Here is a 22,639-nt window from a genome sequence, read left to right as displayed (position 1 = left end):
GCTTTCAATCCCATAACTGACTACCTTTGCATTATGCTGTTCCCTCTGTCTTCAGTATTTTCTCCATCCAGAAGCATTCTGTGATACAACCCAACATTCCTGTTGACATTACATCTTCCTCCTTTGTGTTCCTTGAGGTCCAGAAACTAAATCATATTTGTCTTCATATCTCCATAAGAAAACACAACAAACCCTAGAAAGTGTTGGATGAATAAAGGACTTTAGCCACATGGCAGTTGCTGAAGGGGGACAGATGCTGACATCTCCATGTTACCTACAAGGAAACTGAGCTTTAGGGAAGTTGAGTGACAGGACCAAGCTCACTCTGATGACAAACCACAACCAAAAATAACCTCTTGTCTTCTGGCTCAGAACTCTTTTCAGTATTCTCTGTTGTTTCTAAGACTATTTTTTTCTTCTACATGTAAATACACATATTTAAGGAAAAAAAAAAGGACTTTAAAGAAGTTTTGATGCTTTCCTAGATGCCTACCATCTGTAAATGTTGTCATTCAGAAACAAGCTAAGCTATCATTTCATTGATTTTTGCATTATATATCCTATTTTGTGATGTAGCTTCAGGTTGCAATTGAGAGGAAATTTAGGTTTCATTAGAAAATATCAAGATCAAATAAATGTCAAGTTATTCTAAAATAGATTATGTAATTTTTAAAATCAGTTTATTCAAACTTGAAAATGAGTCATATAATTTAAGAAGATATAGAGAAAAGAAGAAAATTACTTTTTTTCCCAGTGATTCATAATAAAGCAATTTTTCTTCCCTAATTTTCCCCCAGAAATAGCTGAAAATAAAAGGTTACCATTCGATTTTTTATCATTTTTCATGGTTTAGGTGCTTAGAAATTATACACATAATTTGTCATTCATCCTCAGTATCATTCAAAGTGTAGTTTCTTTTGCATTATATATTAACTTAATCAATGACTTCCTTTTCGAATGAGATACACAGGAATCAAAATGGAAATGGTTATTTGTCAAAATCTTTATGGAAACTTATTGCCAAAACACAAATTTTGTTTATTTACAAGAAGAAAAAAACATTTTTTGCATGATAGTAAAATTTTCTTACAGTGAAAATTATTATATATTGCCCTTGGTTCCAAAGTTATGTTTTGAAATCTCCTTTAAAGATTAAAACCAGACTGAATTATCACCTTGCTTCCTAGGGACGCATATCTTCCAAAAATTTAAAAATTATACATTGGTTGTACAACATTTTGGCAATGCTAGTGTAGAGTAGTACAAAAGATACGCTCTCTAGAGTTTGGTATAGTCTCCTGCTCACTGGATATGTAACCTCAGTGCGTTATTTTACCTTTCTCAGCCTGTTTACTCATTTGAAAAATGGTAATAAAATACTCCTCCATAGTCTTTGTGAGGAACCGAATCAGATATAGTGTATAACAGCAGATAGATCCAAATTACTGCCTTTCCATCTTTTTTTAAATGCTTTAACTTCTGATCCAACTTATCACAATAGTCTGCACTGTATACTCAGAAAGTTGCTTTTCTGAAGATGGTCAATTTACAAATAACTGGTATACCCAGGAACAACTTGGCAGGTGTAGCTATTAAGACAGATGGATGTAGGAGCAGACTGGCTGTGACAGTAAGTGTCAGGGGCAATTGGCTATTGGCTGGATGACTGCCTGGCTTAATATCCCCTTCCTCCTACCATGCCATCGGCATCCTTTCTCAAGCTGCAGACTCAATAGAAGATAATGACTTCCCCAGATACTAGATGGTCTGTTTTAGTTATGGTTTATTCTTTACTAGAGGCCCGGTGCACGAATTTGTGCATGGCTGGGGAAGGGGATGCAGCAGGTTGGCTGGCTGGCCTGCCCCCTGGTCAGACTCCCAGTTGAACTCCTGGTTGAGGGGACAGTTTGCATATTAGCCTTTTATTATATAGGATTAGAGCTTCCTACTTAGCTCTACTTGTACAAGAAACTTAGTTATATTTATTCATGTCAGTGTGTGCTCATTTTTTAAATGTAAGAAGAAATCCATATTAGATAGATAGAAAAGAGACTGATGAGGTGCCCAAGCCACCAAAAGGGCAGAAATACACAGTAGAATAGTAAACAATAAGTGCACTTAGAACTAAGAACAATGACTCACAGTTCATGCACTGAAAACTAGAGACCAGTTACTTCCTACAGAGAATAATTTACTAAATGCATTACATTTTTATAGTTGAAGAATTTGGGTTAGGAAGGTTGACATCATTCTAGTTGCAGCCCAAGAAGCTTGTTTGAGTAGTCTAGGAACTAGAAATACCATGGTTTCCATTTGGAGTATTAGAGATGATGCCTTCATATTTCGTTCTGGACATCCTTGAGCATAACCCTGTACATAATTACACACCCAGACATGGTATCTTCCCTTTCCTAGGTTATAATGTCATTTGAGAGATAGCACACTGGATAGGAAATGTTGAAATAGTGATGCATATAATGAAGTACTAAAATAAAATGGGCACAATAAAAGCTGTAGATTCTTGCTACAGGCTAATGTGAATAAGGAAGCCTTTGTAGACAACATTATACCCATTGTCCCCATGGAGGCATCTCTGGTCTGCTGCCCTACTCAAGGGCTGTGGGCAGTAGTAAATCCATAACCGACATCTCTCATGTAACCTTGACCCAGGGACCTATGGCTGAACTGCTGTACTAGTATCTCCCAATATTGAGGTCTGGAAAGCTAGGGGGACTAGAAAACTCTATAAGAAGTGTAAAAGTAAAGTTGGATGCTAACAATTTTGTATCATTATTTTTACTGAATAAACCCTAATTTTAGTCAGTATTTCCAATTGCTGAAACTGTCAGGTATTTCAAACAATGGAATGATTGAATTTATATTTCACTCCAATAATAATTGGCATTTTTACAAGCCCTTTCCACTCTACTATACTACTGTATTATCAGAGGACAATGGGAAGTACTGTTGGGTAAGGGTTGTGTTATAACAGTACTGCTTCTTTTCATGAACTTTAGCAACATTTTACCAATATACATTTTGTCAACAAGAAATGATCGCCCTGACCAGTTTGGCTCAGTGGACAGAGCATCAGCCTGCGGACTGAAGGGTCCCAGGTTTGATTCCAGTCAAGGGCATATACCTCAGTTGTGGGCACATCCGCAATAGGGGCTGTGCAGGAGGCAGCTGATCGATGTTTCTCTCTCATCGATGTTTCTAACTCTCTATCCCTCTCCCTTCCTCTCTGTAAAAAATCAATAAAATATATTTTTTTAAAAGAAATGATCAATAACATCTTCAAGAAAACTGGTAGTTATACACATATAAAGATGATAATTATTCTAAGAATTTGCCACAAATAGTATCTGAAACAATCATGATCATTATATAATTCATTTGTTTGTTCATTCATGCATTCATTTACAGTATGGGGCAATTGATTGGTTACTTACTATGTGCCAAATGTTGTAGATGATGCTAAAGAAAGAGTGATGAGCAAGATAAGTGGCACCTGCCTTCATAGTGTTTATAGCATATGGAGGAGAAAGGCAATGAAATAACAATTATATCAATATCAAGTGCTTGTAAACATTTAAGTGATATAAGGAAGATCTTGTTGCATATTTTGAAAGCCCATAAAAGCATTTTAAAGTATTTTTAACAGTTCCTTGAGGATCCACTATCACCATCAACCACCAGAACAGTCCAAAATTGAACATAATAGACTGAAACATTGAAAAGATAGATTTTCCTATTTTCCATGTTATTCCCTTCCGAGCAGGCATATTGATGTATTTCTACCACTTTCAAGCACAGCCTGGTCATGACACCCCTGGCTGCCATGAGTCCGGTGTGACCAAGTTGAATGCCATTGTGGGTTCCAGCTCAGAGGCCCATGGGAACAGCTCCCTTTTGTCCTCCTCACCTCAGGCCAGAGCAGCAACTCAATTGCAGCCAAGGTGGGTGGGGGACTACTGAATGCCAGTCCCCCTGCTCACCCATCTGGAGGGAAAAATTTCCTACAACATCATAGAAAGAAAAGAACCTCGTTGAGGAACATTCCAAGGCTCACAACTAGCCCTCTTCCCAAATGAGAAGCAAGAGGTATGGCATTTCACAGTGCTTCATCTGGGAGAGCCTTTTTCATGTATTTGAAATTTCTCCTCATTCTTTTGATTTTACATGGACTTAAAGCTCAACTGCTACCCACATGCCATTTGTACTGCCCTGCAGCTCTATTATGACAGTGCAATCAGTCGCTATGGCAAGTGTCCAGTTTTGTCTCCTGTACTTTCAGTGTGTGAAGTCATTAAATTGAATTCGAAACACCGAATCATGGTAATTATAGGAAGAAAAGCATGGTTCAGAACATTCTTTTTGCTTATTAACTTAAGGAGGTCAAAATTACACCTGCCAGATGTATTTAGCTCCCTTAAACAAATCCTAATGTGTCACACTGAAGCGTTCATACGAGGGCCTGAGTTTTCAGGACTTAGGGTTGATGATGCTTCAGAGCAGATGATAACAGCGATCCCAGCAGCCCAGAATTCATAAAACCAAAAAGGAACACCGTGGTTCATCTCTGTAAGCAACAGTTAGGCCATCAAACTTAGACATCAGGTTAGTTAGCCTCTTCTTTTTATTTTAAACATTTTTTCCTACTTGAAAATGAAAAATTAAGAAGATACTGAGAAGAGAGGTACACGAATACTGCTAAAGATAAATACTTATATCTTCACAGCACTGACAAAGGTTGCTTGATTCCATGAAAAGAATGGCAGCTTTAGAACCAGGCACACCTAAATTCAAACCCCAGCTCTGTTTTTTCCTAGCTGTGTAGCCTTGACATAGATACTTAACCTCTCTGGGCCTCTATTCTCTCACTGTAATGATAATGTGGAAGATAATGCAGGAGGAGTTTTAAGATTAGATTTAATATAAATAAAATGTATCCTGCACAAAGTAAGACTGTATTTAGTGCTGATTGCTGTGGGAATTGTAGCTACTCAGTGACAAAGAAGGAAGAATCAGGAATGCTATCAATGAAAATAAACAAAATACCCATCTAGGGGTGGAACCTATTGCCTATTTCTTCCATGTTTCTGTTCTCTGCATCTTAGGTGTTCAGTCCAGTTATCAGTCTCTTCTCAAACGTGGACATAGAGTCTCAGCATTTGTTGTCATTACACGTCACTTTCATTGAATTCATTAAGAGCAGTATTCTTTCTAAGCTGCTTTTATTTTTTCCTTCAACATGGTGTTTAGTAACCCTCTCGCTTGGCACCATATCGCCTTGACACCATGACATCAAAGTGTCCAAGTACCTTGATGTTATATTCTGCTAATTTTGATTCCCCACCCCACCCCCCACTTCCCCAGGACTCCGTTTAATCTCTAGCATCCCAAAAGGGACCCTTGCAAAACAATTCATCTCTCAGGATCTAAACAGATTTTCTGGCCTTTTTAGTATTTTTCATGGAGCTTTTGTTCAAATCAGAGCCTTCTTCTAATAGCTTTCCAGCATGATAACCACACATCCCAGGAGAGCTATAGGCTTTTGTGAGCTTAAAAAATAAAAAAAACTTTCCAAAGAATGTGATTAATTCTACATCCCTAAGCAAGCAATTAAATATCCTGTATTTGACACACTGGGACTGAAAAATATTCATCTGTAGGCCATGCTCCCCATTTGTGAAAGATGTCGTATTGCTTCAGCTGTTTTTGCTTTAAGGTAGGGAATTGTATCACTCTTTATTCTAATCAGGAAAGACCTGGATGCACCATGGGTCACAATCCCAGCATGACATGAGATAAATGATAGCTTTTCCCTCTTTCTTCTTTCTCCTTTCCAGCTCTTCCAGATTTTCTGAGGAATATTCCCATATGCTCATCAAAACGCCAAACACCCATCTGGGGGTCAGGACCTATTCCCTGTTTCTTCAGTGTTTCTGTTATCCTCTGCATCCTAGATGTTTAATCCAGTTGTTAAATTCGGTAGCAGAAGAATAAGGCTCTCTTTTTTAAGAATCTGAAGGCCAAATCTATCCACATATCTGAGAGACAAGGCAGTAAGCCTTGGAAACATTGACAAAGACTTTGGCCACAGGATTCACCTGATGACACTTCTCATTCCTGTAATGGAGTTGGAGTAAGAGGTGGTCCTCTCGGTTGTCCATAGACCTTCCTTTAGTATAATAATCAGTCCAAGCCTTGCCCGAGCTGAGCTATCTAAGTGTTGTATCATATGTCAGTCTGTCTTCACCAAATCAAGGCATCATTCCTGTTGGGTACCTTTTTCTTCTCTTTCATTTTGAGTATGTTTTCTCAACCTTGTACTTTTAAGAACCATTAAAGAATTATTGCCTCATATCCTCTCTTTAAAAAAAAAACACAAAGGAATTGTCATTTCCATAAGCACATGTTTTATTTGATATATTTGCTTTCAATTCTGTAAATTGGTGTTTTTCAAAGTTTGGTTCTTGGACTATGCTACATTCGAATTGCCTGGATCTCTGGGCTTGAGCCCAGGAATTTGCATTTTAGCAAACTTCCAATTGGTAACTTTGCACATTAAAATATATAAATCACCGAGTTGTCAGGAAACTCCATGTATGTCTCTGAGTGGGAAGAGCTACTTAGTTCTTTAACTCTTATTTTTCTTAACCAAAGATGGTATCTTTCTTTTCTTTTTTTCAGCAAATGGCATTTAAAATTTTCTTAGAACAAATTGCCTCTTTCTGATCTTACATTTTAAAATCCACATAATTTTACCCATTATACCAGAGAGGATGGAAATAAAAGAGGGTGAGGGACTAAGTAGCTTTGGATAAGATCCTACGGGAATTACAACGGAACTGGGAAAGTGATGATAGTGACAGTAGGTATATGCCAGAAGCATTCTCTGGTTAAATGGTAAGACGGGTGATACGGCTGTTGCCACTTCTCTCCCAACACAACCCTTCACACAGCCTAAGGCCATCAGCACTACCACACTTCCTTGTTCAGAATGGCGAGGGACCCAGAAAGCACCTACCTGTCACACTAGCTCCTCTACTTTGCTGTTGTCTCCAACAGATCCACAACTCGGGGCCTGCTAACAGCACAGTCCAGTTCACCTTCTATCAGCCCATCATCCACCGATGGAGGGAGACGGATTTCTTTCCTTGCTCAGCAACGTGTGGAGGAGGTAACAATGTTCATTTAGCCTAGGATCTGTTGGCGCCTAAGAGGGAAGACTTGGCTATTGTAAGAGTAGAGTCACTTCAGCATAGAAAAAATTTAGTGCTGTGGGGTCAGATCCTTTCTTCTGAATGGGGCCAAATCCTGAAGCTCTCCCATAAGACAGATGCTCTAGTTTCTGTCTATGGAGTCCCATTAGAGGAAATTGTCTTCACTCCTTTCCTTGAGTCCATGGAAGGCCAGGACAAAAAGTGTCAGAGTTTGGCAACAGTGTGGTCTGGGGGCGATTTTTTCATTTGAGGAAAAACTATTCATCTGGTTGAAGTGAATTTATTTATTCAGGAATCAAGTGAAGAGTATTTGTAATGGCCTATTTTATAGCATGATGTGTCCAAAAAGAATCAGAGATTAATTTAATTAAAGGAAGTAGTTTATTACGGGGGGGGGGGGGGGGGAATCACTGTACTGCAGACTTTGGCTCAGTTATTTTTCAGCTCTACCCCTTAATCTGTGCAGTAAAGGGAATGTCACTGCCTTATCTATATATATAGAAGCCTAATATGCTAAGCGTCTGACTGAGCGGTCGACTGACCAGTCACTATGACGTGCACTGACCACCAGGGGGCAGATGCTCCAACTGGTAGGTTAGCTTGCTGCGGTGGTCCAACTGATCGGGACTGGGCAAGATGGGGCCAGACACACCCTGGAGCCCTTCCGTGGTCCCTCCCTGGCCACCGGCCCTGATTGGCCCTGATCAGGACTCAAGTTGGCCCTGATCAGCCCCAATCACAGGTGGAGGGACACCACCCATGCACAAATTCATGCACCGGGCCTCTAGTTTATTCATAAAAACACATCTCTTTTGAAAAGCCACCAAATGAATGTCTGTCCCTGCCCCATCACATCTGTAGTGTGGACAGCATTTTGTGCCACTAGAAAAGGTTTTCCCCCTTTTTCTGCTCTTCATTATTATACAGGTTACATAATAATTTCTTTGAATTATTTCATAATTGATTTAGCCATATCCCTTTAGAAGAGCATTTAGTTCATTTAAAATTCTCTATTATAATGTGATGGATAACTTGATACCGAAGTATTTTTCTCCTTTGAAATTATTTCCTTGAAATAAATTCTCCAGAGTGTGTTTCAGAATTTTTGTGGCCATTGGCATATATTACCAAAATTCTTTCCAGAATATCTTAGTTCCATTTCCAACTGAGCCAGCCATTTGTGGATTATCACTTTATAAGCTTTGGTAATTTAATGGATGTAAAATTGTATATATATATATATATATATATATATATATATATATATATATATATATATATTCCTTTAAAAATGAGCACATCAAATACATTCTGGCTCCAGCTTCATGGAAGCCTGTTAATTGGCTGGCTTTAAGTAACTAATCCACAGAGGTATCGCTAGATTATTTTGACAAGAGCAAAGAAGGATGGTACCTCAAAATGAAGACAAATGACTATCCATTAATTTTTGTAAAACAGTTAACATACATCATTTATCTTTGTCTGTGTTATCTACGTCTACATAATGTGAACAAATCGCTGAACGTGAGGTTCCATAGAGCAAAGTTAAATTTTAGTTTAAAAGCAATTAATCAAAAATACATAAAGTACTTTTAACTTGATTATTAAAGAACTATTCTCTCAACATCTTAAGCATTTTAATAAAATAGTGTTTGCAGTTGCTCTATATGCCCTGAATAGAAAATTACTTGGTTTAAAAAATAACTGCCGATTTTGTTGATGTTTCGTGGGAATATGTTATTTTGATTCACCTGTTAATGACTGACATAGGGAGTGGTTTCAAGTAAAGAAATCACAGGAATTTCTTTTTTCTTTTTAAATTACACCGTGTTTTTAGAGAAGTAGCAATTCAACAATATGCCCACTATGTGTTTCACATAAGCTGCTTTTGGAGTAACCTTGACAATGGCTCCCTATATGAGTCAATGAATGTTAGATTGATGTATATTCCAGCCCTTTGGCCTATTTTCTTCACATCTAAGTGAAGAAGTAGAACCATCAGTGGTTTTCAAATGTTTTGAGCTATCAAAGCCTTCTACAAAAAAGAAATCTTACTTGGAAGTAAAAGGAACACCTACTGCTCAGAGCGAAGATGTGAGGAATATAGAAACCAGCCTTCATGGACCACAGTTTTAAAACTACTTAAAAAAATGATCTCTAAATTGCCTTTTATGTTTCTGGTTCCAGATTCAACTGATTAACCATTGTGCTAAGTGTAAAGAATTGCTATTCCAAATACCTTCTGAAACTTTAGAAAATACAATTATCTGACCATTTTGGTCATTTATTTAATTTTTAATCTAAACTTCCATTTCATATACTCTAGAAAGCTTCACAGCAACATTTTATGCTGACAAATTATAATTTTTAAAAATCATAATCTCAAATTTATCATTTGTGTTTTGCTTGTACCCACACCTCACTATGTGATAAAGTCTGTACTTGAATAGAAATTATTTTATGAAAAATTATAAAATGATTATCTTGTCATAAACTTATCAGCTTTTGAGTATAATATAATTGACAACTAAAGATATATTTACTTGCATAAAATAAAATTTTGCTCTTTGATTTTTCTTATAAAACAAAAGATTAAATGGAACATGTGCTCATACCCATTAAATTAAAGTGCTTTTCATCTTTACAGTAAAATTGTTAAAAGATCTTTTTTTAGGTCTTAAATGAGCAATTAATTTTTGTGGGTGGTCTGAGAAAAAGCCTCAAGCCAGGAATTCTGGTTTATAAACCTCTGTCTGATTTCCTAAAAAATTTTGCAAGACTTTTAAATACTCTAAATCTGCTTTCCTAACATGTATTTAGTAACAACAATATTCAACCACTGCCAGAGAGAATATATTTTGGAGTTATTTAGGGTTAGAATGATGAAAAAAAAGTCTAATTTTTAAAAATTCTCTATGTACATTTATTTTTTCACCCCAAGAATCTAAGTCCTCATCAGAACCGTACCAGAAATCCATAGGACAAGAAAGAGGCAGGTTTAAAAAAAAGGTAAAACACGTTAACAATAGAATTTAGTAATACTCTGCACCACTTCTTTTTTCCCAAGAGGATTCTCTAAGAGTGGAAATTTGTACATGGAACCTAAGAAATATTGGCTAGAAACTTAAAGAGAAATGACAAAGGATTTGGGGTGAAGCAAAAATTATACAGTAGGAGGCTTCTTGTTGTTTTTATCTGCAGGAAACCTTGGAATTCACAATGGTTACTGTTACGGTTTTAATCATCCATTTACTCCGTTTAACCCTGCCAGATTGAAATTAGGCAAAAATAACGTCAGGCAGCTGGCAGGACCTGATCCCGTGCTATCTCCCATTGTCCCCCGTTGACAAGGGGAGCGGTATTGGGGTTTATTTATTTATTTATCTGGGAGTTTTTCTCTCTGGTGCTCCAGAAACAACAGAGCCAATTTTGCATCCTTGCATGAGGTGGTTGGTAAATAAATACTGGTGATCTCTTTGGGATACAGAATCTGTGTTAGACTTTTAGATTATGTGAAACAAATAAATAATAATAGTTCTTATGACAGAGTCTTATAAACTAGTTTATGCCCTCATGTAGGTTAGGAACTACAGTAGGATTTAACTATTAAAAGTTAATGAGCCTTCCATTTCTCTGTCTTTTGTCCTGGAAATGACTGGCACATCAGGGAAGAATTTCCTTAATGTGAGGGTGGCTGAAAAGCATGAAGAAACATATTATATTGACCTGTGCCTTTAAACTCGCCCATGTGGTTTGATACTGCAGGTTACCAGCTGACATCGGCTGAGTGTTACGATCTTCGGAGCAACCGCGTGGTTGCCGATCAGTACTGTCACTATTACCCAGAGAACATCAAACCCAAGCCCAAACTTCAGGAGTGCAACTTGGATCCTTGTCCAGCCAGGTCAGTCTATTTACCAGTTCATCTATTGTAAGCATAAAGTTTCAAATAAGTTTCCTAGATTAAGATGTTTTCATTAAAAATAAGTAAATGTTGCTGTCCAGTATCCATTCCTCTAACCAGGTGTTCCTAGTGTCCATGCCCCTTGTTCTTGCTGTTATGATACCATCCCAGAGTCTACAGATTTTCCATTCGTAAAGCTACATGTGAAGCACTCACAGTCATTTTTCTCTTCTGGTTTTTTGTTCATCATGGTTACTTGTTTCTCTCCTTAACAAGGTCCAGGTCAGTGGCCCTAACAAATGTAATGGCACAATGTTCTCAGGATTCTTTCCATTTTAAATCTGTTACCTAGTCAGTGACATGATCACAGCCGACCCATTCAGGGTCTCCGCTGACCCATTTTCCATACTGATTAACTGGACTCAAAACCAGTCTTAGAACGGTTCTATATTTGAATAAACTCAGCCCTTATTAAAGAGGAAGCAGGACTTATTTCCAATAGTAAAATATTTTCAAAGGTCTTTTTAATTAGTAGCTTTAAAGAGACACTTGATGCTGTCACATATCACTGTTTGCTTTTTGGAAACCATAATTGGCCCTCAATTACTTGCAGGATCAGGAATCAGACTGACCAATAAAACATCTCAGATGAGGAGTAGTCACAGAAGTGCAAGTCATAGGTGTAGTATTTGTAGTTGCAACACTTTCAGTTAAATCTCTTTATGAGCGTACTCACTCCCAATATATGAGGAAGGACATAAGAAAACTCTTCTACAAAACTAATCATGAAAACCAAAAGACAAAGAAGTCTTTTGCAAGCTCCTTCAATTTCTGAGAAACACCTCATTGTTACTTATTAAAAGCATAGTTTACCAAATATATGTGCATAAAACAAAACTTTGAATACTTAAAATACTACATGAGCAATGTGGATGAATATCATTCTGTCTTTGAATTGGAGGCAATACAATTTTAGGTTTTGCTTTCTGCTGTTAACTTTTTAAAGTTTACTTGGACTCTTTCTGCCTCGTATTCATGAATTCTAAATGCTACATGTGAAGTGAAATTGCCTATTTCATATACCTAGCTTATAAAAGTAAACTCAGAATGACAGGGTTTTATGTAAGAAACAGAAATAATAGGTATTTTATAATTATATTATTCAGGTGAAGCTTAGTGTAGCTTCATATTACACCAGAAAATTCTATATTAAAAATTGTATATGGTATAAATTTGAATGAGGTGTCAGAATTTTGCTTGGACGTCTTTATTTTGGAAATATTAAGCTATGAAGTATTATTAGCCAAGATAATTATACCTAATGTAACTCAATCCCATTTTAAAATCATTCTATTATTAAACATCTTTACCCATATCTATACCAGAAATTCCATTCCATTGAAAAGCATAGTTAACCCAATTCAGTCAAGTTGGCTGAGCCATGGAGAGACTTTGAAAATCTTAAACACACTTCCATAAAAATGTGTATGTGTATTTCTAGGAGAAATGAAGGATTCACTCCCATGACTACATAAAGCTTTTCCCCACTGGGGAAAAACTTGAACAAAGAGATGGCTGTGGGAGACAGTTGTAAAATAAAAGCATTACGTTAACCATCTTAAGAAAATGTTTACAATCAGAATAAATTTATGCAATTTTTTCTGGCTTCTGATTTTTACCTAGCTCCTCTGTTGGAATCGTATTCATGGCCTATGTCTTATTATCCAAAAGCAAAAGGTCATTCTATATCGAAAGACGTTTGCCCGTGAAATGTATGCTTTTTCTGCATCCTATGTTATTTTAAAACATCTAATACAGCACATGCATAAATGTTGGGACAGGTGGCCATTTAAAAAAGAAAAGGAGAAAGAAAAGTGAGTTAAAGGCACATGCCAGGAAGCTGCTTTTTTTAATTCCAGGAGTAATTAAACAAAGCTGTAAAATTAATACTCAGCAGTAGGAGAGGTTTAAGAGGCATCTGCTTTAGGAAATGTAGATATGCTGCTCCAAGGTTAAGATACTTCAGGATTGCTGGGGAACTCACTGAACTCATTTGCATGCCTGGGATCAAAGCAACCTTTCTGAATTCAAAGAGAAAATGAGAAGTGATGGTCTGAGTAAGAATAAACAGACTATAGAAGAGATTTACCCTCCCATCAGACTTAGCAGAATCCATCCTCAAGGAACTGTTTTCTAACTACAGACTTAACTGTCTAATAGTAAAATCAGGAGTAACACAATAATATTAAACCGGTGCCTTTGTGTGCAAAATTAGAAGCCCCCAAAAGGGAAAATACAGACAATCTTAAAGTCACAAGCTTTTTATTTTATCTAGCCAATGAGATATTTGTTTACTTTATGTGCCTTAGACTAGAGTTGACCTATCGTACTAGTATATTATTTGAGAACAAATTCCATTCAGATAGCCACATTTATTCCCTGTTAAGATCAGAAGGACCATGGACAGCAAAAAGGTTACTAAATAATTAAGTTTGTAACCCTCGGCTCATTACTTTACCCTCTGGGCCTCAGTTTTCTCCCCCACAAAATGGGGGTAAGAAGATTATTCATTATATTAAATGAGTGATTTTCAAACTGCCTACAGACCTGTTGTTTCTCATAGTTGCTTTGTTAAATTTTATTTCCTATATCTTACACTATTTAAATAATAACTTACAAACATATTTAAACATGTCAAATTAATTTTAATTTATTTGAACTAAGTTAAGTTATAAAAATTGTGGTAACAATTCTAAAAACATTGTACCGCCAAAACAAATACTTTTTGCACTCTCATTCATTTCTTCAATTATGCCAGCTTAATTGGAAAATTAAATTTCCTAAGATTGCAAGGTGAGCTATGAAAGCTGTTACCATTAACAACTACTTCTCTGTGATGATGAGACTTTTTCATTACTACATGTCTAAAACCAAAACAAATTGGATATAACAACCATAATTAACCATAATCCTTGATATCCGATTAAGGATTTGTTTTCCAAAGAGCATCACTGTTGTCTTTAATTTGCTTTAAAATAAGTAAATGTTATATATTTGAACTAATGAACAACATCACTTGCTCATTTCACTCACCAGCAACATCCACTGGCCTCCATGGCTGTGCATTGGTTCATCTAGTCGTTCTTGGGGCTAAAAAGATCATTAACATCAAGCCTATTTTTTTCAAAATAATTTTTATGTTTTAGGGCTCTTTTTCTGATTCTTAATGTTAACTTAGAAATGTTAATGAGTTAAAAAGCTATGATGAAAAAAATAAAACTCACTAATAATCTCTAGTGCTCTCAGGTAACTCCTGTTAATGCTTTTGCTTTATTTTTTTATTTTATCTATAGCTCATAACACAGGTGAAATCATACTGAATACAATAGACACTTGGATATCGGTGACTTAGTGTCCTTGGTGTCTAGTATTCTAAAGCAAGCTAGAATGTCCATGACTTGTAATGACTTGACATTTTGCTGAGACATTTTGCTTGCGTCCCTTACACTATAAGACTAACAAGTGAGTCTACCTGGCAGCCAGTAGTTCCATCCCCAGAGAGCTTTGTTGCTCTTTGCTGGTGTCATTTACGCCGCCATATTTTTTTTTGAAGTGATAAAATACTTTCTTTCCTAGCCAGACTGCTCTCAAAAGGGAAAACAAAACTTAATAGTTATAATGGGAGGAAAGATAAAGTTAAAAATGTATTGGCTTTTGGCTAAAATTAAGAATGTTTTTCACAGGTGACTTGGAGCTATGACATCACTAATCCCATCATATGCTCTATATACACTGGGCAGTATATGTTCTGGTGGCAGTGCCACCGTGGGCACTCCCAGAAGTCTAGAGGCAAGCCCCTCCTGGATGTCAGGGATCTACTGCATGCTTAGCTTGTTTTCTGCTTCATTCATTTAACACTACAGGAGAAACCCTTGAAGCTGAGACACTTGAAATCTAATCAAATGTAAAATTCTCTCGTGCTTGCCGTGCTACAGCCATAGCTCTGTCTTACCCTGGGAGATTTTCTTTTCATGCAGTGCCTGCTGGTTTGTGCATTGGTTTGTGTCATCTTTGCCTCTTGGGTAAAGGGTAAAGTCCATCATGTAACCAAAAATATATGCCTATGCTTCACCAATGACTACAGAGACATTGTTTTAGGTCAGCTAATGAGCACCTTGTATTTTCAGAGTGGCTTTAAATGTAAAATAGGCTACATTTGGCCTTACATGTCTCCTTCTATGGGATTAGTAAGACTTTTACAGCTGCCTGGGAGTAATTGTGCAAGACACTGTTCGTGAGAAGATCACAGAACCACCTTTTCAGATTTGGTTTGAAGGGGCTTACATTGGCAAGGCTTGGACTGATGAAAAGAGCTCTCCTTCATCAAGTATCATGGTCACAGTCGTTAGCAAACAAATGTGTTTGTAGCTGGGACTGCCTCCAGGTTCCCCCCGCCCTCAAGGAACTCAGAGCAAAGGTCCTAAACAAATGTCCAAATTTGTATGGCCCAAGCAGCAGTAGTTTGGGAGTTCCAGCGGACTTTTATTGACAACCCCATTTAATTTGACAGAAAATTGTGTAAGTCTTCCTGGTCGGGTACCAAATTGTGAACAAAATCTCAGAATTGAATCCTAATGTAATTGTAAAGAAATGATCTGCAGCGTGAGAGGCAGGATGTGTAGTGGGCACATAAAAACCTGGTCACGCTAATTTGTTGACGAGTCCGATGGCCATGCAGCCTGGTGGGTCAGCGGGGAGCTTTGGAGCACAGCAGCCTGGCCTGGGATCCTGGCTCGACCACTTGCTGGTTGAGTAGCCCTTGGCAAATTATTTCTCCACACAAAGCCTCAGTTTTTTTATCCTGTGAAGTGAGGATAATAACAGTACTTACCTCATAGAGTTGTCATGAGGAATAAATGGCATAATACATTAAAGAGCTTAGCAGAGTGCCTGACATATGATAAGTACTCAAAACACGTTAGTGACTGCAGCTATTACCACTAAGATCATGACTGTGATAATGTTAACGTTACATCAGAGAAACTCTTAAACTCTAGTAATCCGTTTTCTCCTCCATGAAGGGAAAAGATAAAACTCTAGAATTATCCATGGGTCTAAAAATGTAGTTCTTTATTTCTTATCTTTACAATAAGAGACACAAATCCCTAGGAAATATCTTCATGAAAGTAGATCACATTTGTCAGATTTTTTAAATATAATGACCATGAGAAATTAAGATCATTAGCATCTCCTGATCCCAGCATGCAGTTGTCTAATAACCCCCCTGAAGTAGCCTGGAGACACTGTCATTTAATTCACATGGGATCTGTGCCAGGTACGTCTCCAAAAAAGGAGAATGCAATGTAAGAACTAGAAAATGTTTTCAATTAAAGTGTAATACAATGTTTTCCTAATCACAGCAGCCTTTTTGTTTTATTACAATAGGTAAGTGATTAGAAAAGTAATAACTTCCTTCTTTTGATCAGCCTCATTTAAATATACTGCTTTGAGGAGCTAATGAGTCAACAATTAGAAAGATCACCACAAAACCTCATTTCCACTTTCATGCATTATTTATAGTGTGGTAAACAAAACAGAGTTCTCGTGCTTTGTAGAGTGCATGGTCAGCTTTCCCAAGTTTATAGACATATCATACAGTATCCAATGTATAACTCAGTTATTGAGGCAATTCAGTTCTTCTACCAAGCCACTCATCACTAGTAATAATAATCACTTGCTATTTCACATTTAAATTTTTACATTTAATTAACTGCAGTTCTTTTAATGAACTTGTGAGTTAATAGAAAATGTATTTATCATTATCCTCATTTTTAACCTCAATCTATCAGTTTGATTTTACTAGCTAAGTAACTTATTTACTCAACTTCTCTAGGCCTGTGCTTTGCCATTTATAAAATGAGTCAGAGAGTAGCTATGAGAATTAAATGAGATAACGCTTGTAAGGCTTTAGCAAGGGGCCAAGCACTCAACAAAAGCCAGCTATTACTCTTAAATTAGAGCCAAGCCTATAAAATGACTTTTCTAATGTTGCTTCTATTTGAAGCTTATAAAGGGCTTTCACATCCATTATCTCAGTTTGGTTTTATATTCCCGGAGAAGTTAGCAGGACAGAGATCATCATGCATATTTACAGGTGAAAATACTGAAGCCCAAAGCGGTGAATCACCTGCCCAAGTTCTGGTGGACAAAAGGGAGCTGGGTCATAGATCCTAGTGCTTCCAGTTCAAGAATATCTCTGATACTACATGACTCAGGGAACCTGACCCCTGGTGCAGCATTTGTGCCATCACTGCAACACGTACCCTTGTTTTTCATGATGGCTTCAGCAACCTCCGAGATCTGGTTTAAACCCAACATAGATCCCCACGGCCAGCACAGAACTGCCAACTATTTCAATGCAAAGCTGGGGCCCTGAGTCTTTGAATTGACCACACACCCAGGTTAAGCAAGCCCTTTCATATAAGTATAAATACAGTTGTTTACTCCAACCAAACAATGACCAAATCCCAGGGGCACATTCATCCCAGTTATTTAAAAGCAGTTCAGAAAGTGCATTCATTAGTATCAAGAATGTTTAACTACAAAAACATAGGTGTGAGGACATTTTTAAACCTTTGGGTCAAATGATCAAAAACTCTCCAATAGTTGGTTTCATAGCCAAAAAATAAATATGTGCCTTAAAAAATGTTTTCAAATCCTAGACAATGACACAGGACCGTTTGGGTCTGGTTCCAAAAGATAAATGAATGTTGCCTAGTAGGTACTATGGTTTTAAAAAAAAAAGTGTGACTTATTTACAGAATATTTTCTCATTTGCTGGATCCCAGCTTGGCTCTTTAAATAATAGGGAAACTTACTATGGTTCATCAAGTCATGAAATGTTACAGGAGGAGAGATTTTTAGATGGTTTTCAATCAGTGGCCCACAGAGCTCCAAGTCCCGCCCTGAGCAGTCGCTAGGAAAGCATCAGGTAAGGTAGCACTGAGGAGATTGGTTTCCAGGCACCCATTCCTACTTCATCTTAAAAGTCCTGATTTCATCCCATACTTGGATTTTGCAGAAGACCAAAGCAGAAGTCCTGATGCATGCAAGGTCACACAGCAAGAGAGTGGCAGGGAGGAGAACGGACCTTCCATCTCCCAGGTCCTGGGGAGGTCCTTTGCTCATTATGCCAAGATCCTTTGTGCTCTGCCCCTCATGAAAAAGGAAATGATTGTTTCTCTTCCAACTTTTTATTACTTATCTCTTGCCCCTTTCTGACTGTTGCTTAGAGAGAGACTGGTTCCTATTGCCCTAGTGTTGTCAAGAGAAGATAAACTGCTCTCTCTGTACCAGAACTCTTCCCACAACCCACAGTTTCATTCATTTTTTTTTATTGCGTATATAACCTGTGCCAAGTTCTGTCCTTGGTACCACAGCAAAAGCAAAGAAGAATCAACTCAAGTCTGAGCCCCAAGACTGCCCTGGCGGAATTGAGTTGTACACCTACACAACAGCCCGGCATCTGAAAGACACATGAGACAGAAAGGGAAGAGACAATTTTTTAAAAGCTGTCGTGGCTATTTCTGGGAGATGTCCAATGGAAGAGATGCAGAGTGAAGCCAAGCCAGGCTAGAAGCACAGCTGCCATTAATCTGCCTTTCTCTGCCTCAGATCACCCAGTCACCTCTGCCTGCCAGAGCAGCCTTCCTAATGCCAAACTACCTCCCCTCACACAGATGGCAGAGCTAGCCAAAGGCAAGGAGGGGGACTAAGATGTGCACAGTGAGTGGTAGTCGGGGAGTTTCTTTAACTGTGTTTTTGTGTTGGCTTGCTTCAGTTCTGGTTGGTAGTAGGGCTGCTTGCTTTGCACTTGCACACTAACAGCATGATTTTATTGAACGAATATTTACTAATTGTCTCTGTGCCGAGCCATGTGTTAAGAGATATGGTAAAGAATCAATATGGATTCTGTCCCCTGGTGTTTTAAAGAACACTTATGCATGGTTAAGCGTTAGTACATATTTAAACGTGATGAGAGGAGTTGGTGCTACGGATATTTGGAAAGGGAAGAGAGAATTTCTGGCTAGGTGTTGAAAGGGAAAATAAGGACAGGCTTTCGAAGAGGTAGCACTTGACTAAGAAACTTCCCTGGACATTATGGAGCCACTGAAGACTTTGGCATTGGGAAGGGAGGTATCGGTTGCTATGGCAGCAGAGAGCAGGCTGGATTGGAGGCAGCGATGCCTGCAGGTGGAGGGACCTGTTAGGACACAGCTGCAAAAGGGCCCAGACACTGCAGCTAGAAGGGAACCCAGGACAGAGAAAAAGCAGAGATGTCCCACAGTATCTGGCTGGGGTGGATGGGAGGCTGGCAGTGCTCTGAACTGTACAGGTGACTGCAGGAGAAGCAGCAGTTGGCAAGGGGAGGTGATGGTGTCCGGATGCTCTGAGCGTGACACACCTAGAGAACATCCAACTGCCAGGAAGTGAGAACGGAGGCCCTGCAGCCTGGAGGAGAGGCCAGGGGTCCTGAGAGAGCCACCAAAAGGGTCAGTGGAAACCAGGAAAGGGACTCCTTATAAAAAGAACCCCACGAGTTAGGCGTCCATAGAGTTAGTTATAGTGGGATTTTTTTCTTGGAGAGATTTATCACTCTATGTAAATTCCAGCTGAGGAGTGGGAACGTGCCTATGGCTTGATATTTAAAGTCCAGGAAAGTGTCTAAAGTCGCTTCTTCGATGATTTCAGGACAATAACTCAATAATCTTTAAATAACACATGGAATTTGAGGTGATGAACTCACTTAGATTTTATATTACATTTTCCAAGGGTCTCTGTTTTATACTTTCTCAGACTTGAGTTTTGTTTTTACTTGAATGTTCTAATTCCTCTGACTGTACATTAAAAAACGTTGGAAAACAGAGAAACATAAAAAAAAAAAACAAGAAAGAAAGAAAGAAACACCAATAACTTAAGCACCAGAAACAAATAACTGTTTTGGTATTTTTCTAATATATCTGTGTATACATATGTGTGATATATATGCACACACATATGTACTCACTACTCACATACCCATACACTTTGTGAAAATGATTGTATAGATAATATATGAACTCATGAATCTTTTTAGTATTATGAATCCTATTGTATATTCTATTTTACATTGCATTATTTTTAAATTGACATTACATTTGAACATTTTCCATGTCTTTAAACATGGTTCCAAAGGCTTCAGGTGTATAGACTGCTTAATATTTCATGACATGAGCCTATCCGACACTGAAGCACCCTCCTGTCATTGGACAGTTACGCAAGGTGTACACTTTGACAGGATCTGGTGTGATGGCTTCCTTCACATGAGTCTAGAATGACCACTTACTCCTCATCATCATCTTCTCTTCTTCCCACCACAATCCCTGACATTGGGATTTTAAGAGGGAGTCAGTTCACTCCCCAGTAGAAGAGGTACTTGAGGGGTCAGAATAGTTAAGGCAATGGAGAATGAACAGGTTTACCCTCAAACCAACTGTTTCTTATGTCTTCCCTTTGTAATTCTTTTTAAAATCATTTTGTCTCCATCACCACACCCAACACATTCATACACATGTAAGAATACATACATGTATACACATACTATAAATCAAGACCTAAACATGGGAAGTCTTTCTTAACATCTCTAAATGAGATCCTTTGTCATCATTCTTCAATATATGCACTCTGCCTAAGATAAAAGTCCAGTGTCTCAAAGGCGAGCAATAGAAAGTTAAGTTTCAGCAACAGAGCCTGCCCCTCGGTGACAGTGTGCTGAAAGGCCAAGGCCATGGCATGAACCCCAAGAGAGAGCAGAGCCCCTGCACAGGCATATGCATGATCAGGACCGGACAGAGCACCATTGTTTTGATATCCTTCTGTTTTCACAGGTGCCATAGAGTCATTTTATGAGTCTTCACTATGACCCATGCCATAGAAAGACAAATATAGCAATAGTTTTGCTGAATCCAGGTTTAAAGCTTCTTGTTTAAACAAAAACGTAATTTCTAAATCAGTCGAAAGCAAAGCCTAACCTCTCAAATTCTATACCTTCCCCCCTTTTATTCCCTCTTTTTCATTTCTAGCCTGTCTCCTTCAACATTACTGCCTCCGTTTTAAATATCATCAGCTGATAAATCAGTTGGCAAAGAGCTGCAACAGTTCATTCTAATACTGAAGATGACAAATTATAGCTATAAATTTCTTCAGAAGAGAAGGCAACGATATGCATTTCTGCAATTAGAAATTGATGTAGGCATACTAGGGTTAGCTAAAATATTACTGCGAAGTCAATTTAATTTATTTCCTAATTAAGTACTATTAGATTATGTTCCAAGTTATTAGAAGAACTTTGGAAGGGAGCATTTCATTAAAATATGGTTCTTTAGAAAGAAAATTTCTAAATTATTGGACATAAGATTTATTGTAAAGATATCACACTATTCTAACAGCAGACAGGATTAGCATTTCATATCCAATTTCATGTCTAGTAGAAGGCAGGAAACAATAGGAAGTTTCTCTAACTTGGAAAAACAGGGAGAAGAGCTTAATTTTAATATTCATTTCATTCTTGGGTTACAACTGTGAGATTTTGCGTTCCCTCAAAAGGCAACATTCAGTTTCATGAACACTGTTACTTAAGGGTAATACATATACATACACCATGAAAATTGAGTCATACAAATAAGTTTTTTAAAAAAAAACTTTATTCATGCAAATAAACATAGAAATTTAGTAATGTAAGATAAATAAGTAAATTAGTACCCCAATTGTTGTCCCTCCTGGGAAATCTATCTTCATAGCTTTGTTTCTCCTTTTCTTTCAAATTGCAATTCTTTCACATATCCCCTTACTTTTCAGTAATTTCTTTAGGAATTACCTCTTTATCACTTCCTCTTTGTTCCTTATAATCTCCATTTCCTCATGATTGCCATTTAGTGATTTTTTTGTCTTTCTGATCCACAGTATAACCAGTTTACTTTTTCTACCCAGAAGCTTTGCAAGCCATATATTAAAAAAACAAAAATACTACATCATTCCATTTGAACATTTTCCAGGTCTTTAAACAAAAAACTTAATTTACTTATTTAATATAAATGTAAACATGTATATTGAGTATAGATATAAATATTTATATTAAATATAGATATAAACATTTACATTAAATAGAGATATATAAATATACACTCATCCATCCAGGAATACATATAGAATACATGAGTTCCTTCAGGATTCAAAAGAGGGACTTCCTGTCATTTGTCACTTGCAAAATAAGCACCTGCTGCTCATATCCAATCAAGCTCTGCCCCAGGGCGACCTGTGTATTGAGCTCTGTCTTGCACTCTTGAGGGAGGGTCTATTATACTAGCTCTTTCATCTAAGACCCAGAAGTCATATATCTTCCACGAGCCGGGGAATTGGGAATAAGAAAGTCTTGCCAATTGGAGACTTTAGTTGAATTCAGTGAGGT

The 22,639-nt window shown here is 37.6% G+C and overlaps 1 protein-coding gene across 4 annotated transcripts in view; it reads left to right on the top strand.

Annotated features, from left to right (window-relative positions):
- ADAMTSL1 (ADAMTS like 1) overlaps positions 1-22,639 on the top strand; it is a 903,601-nt gene that overhangs the window by 653,205 nt on the left and 227,757 nt on the right. For all 4 annotated transcript variants that reach the window (XM_059656582.1, XM_059656581.1, XM_059656583.1 and 1 more), the window contains 2 exons: positions 7,075-7,186; positions 10,995-11,133. In XM_059656582.1, coding sequence (XP_059512565.1) covers positions 7,075-7,186; positions 10,995-11,133 — 251 coding nt within the window. The remainder of the gene's footprint in view (positions 1-7,074; positions 7,187-10,994; positions 11,134-22,639) is intronic.

Source organism: Myotis daubentonii, chromosome 11, assembly GCF_963259705.1.
Source record: "Myotis daubentonii chromosome 11, mMyoDau2.1, whole genome shotgun sequence".
Classification (NCBI taxonomy): domain Eukaryota; kingdom Metazoa; phylum Chordata; class Mammalia; order Chiroptera; family Vespertilionidae; genus Myotis; species Myotis daubentonii.
This window is presented reverse-complemented; position numbering and strand designations above follow the sequence as displayed.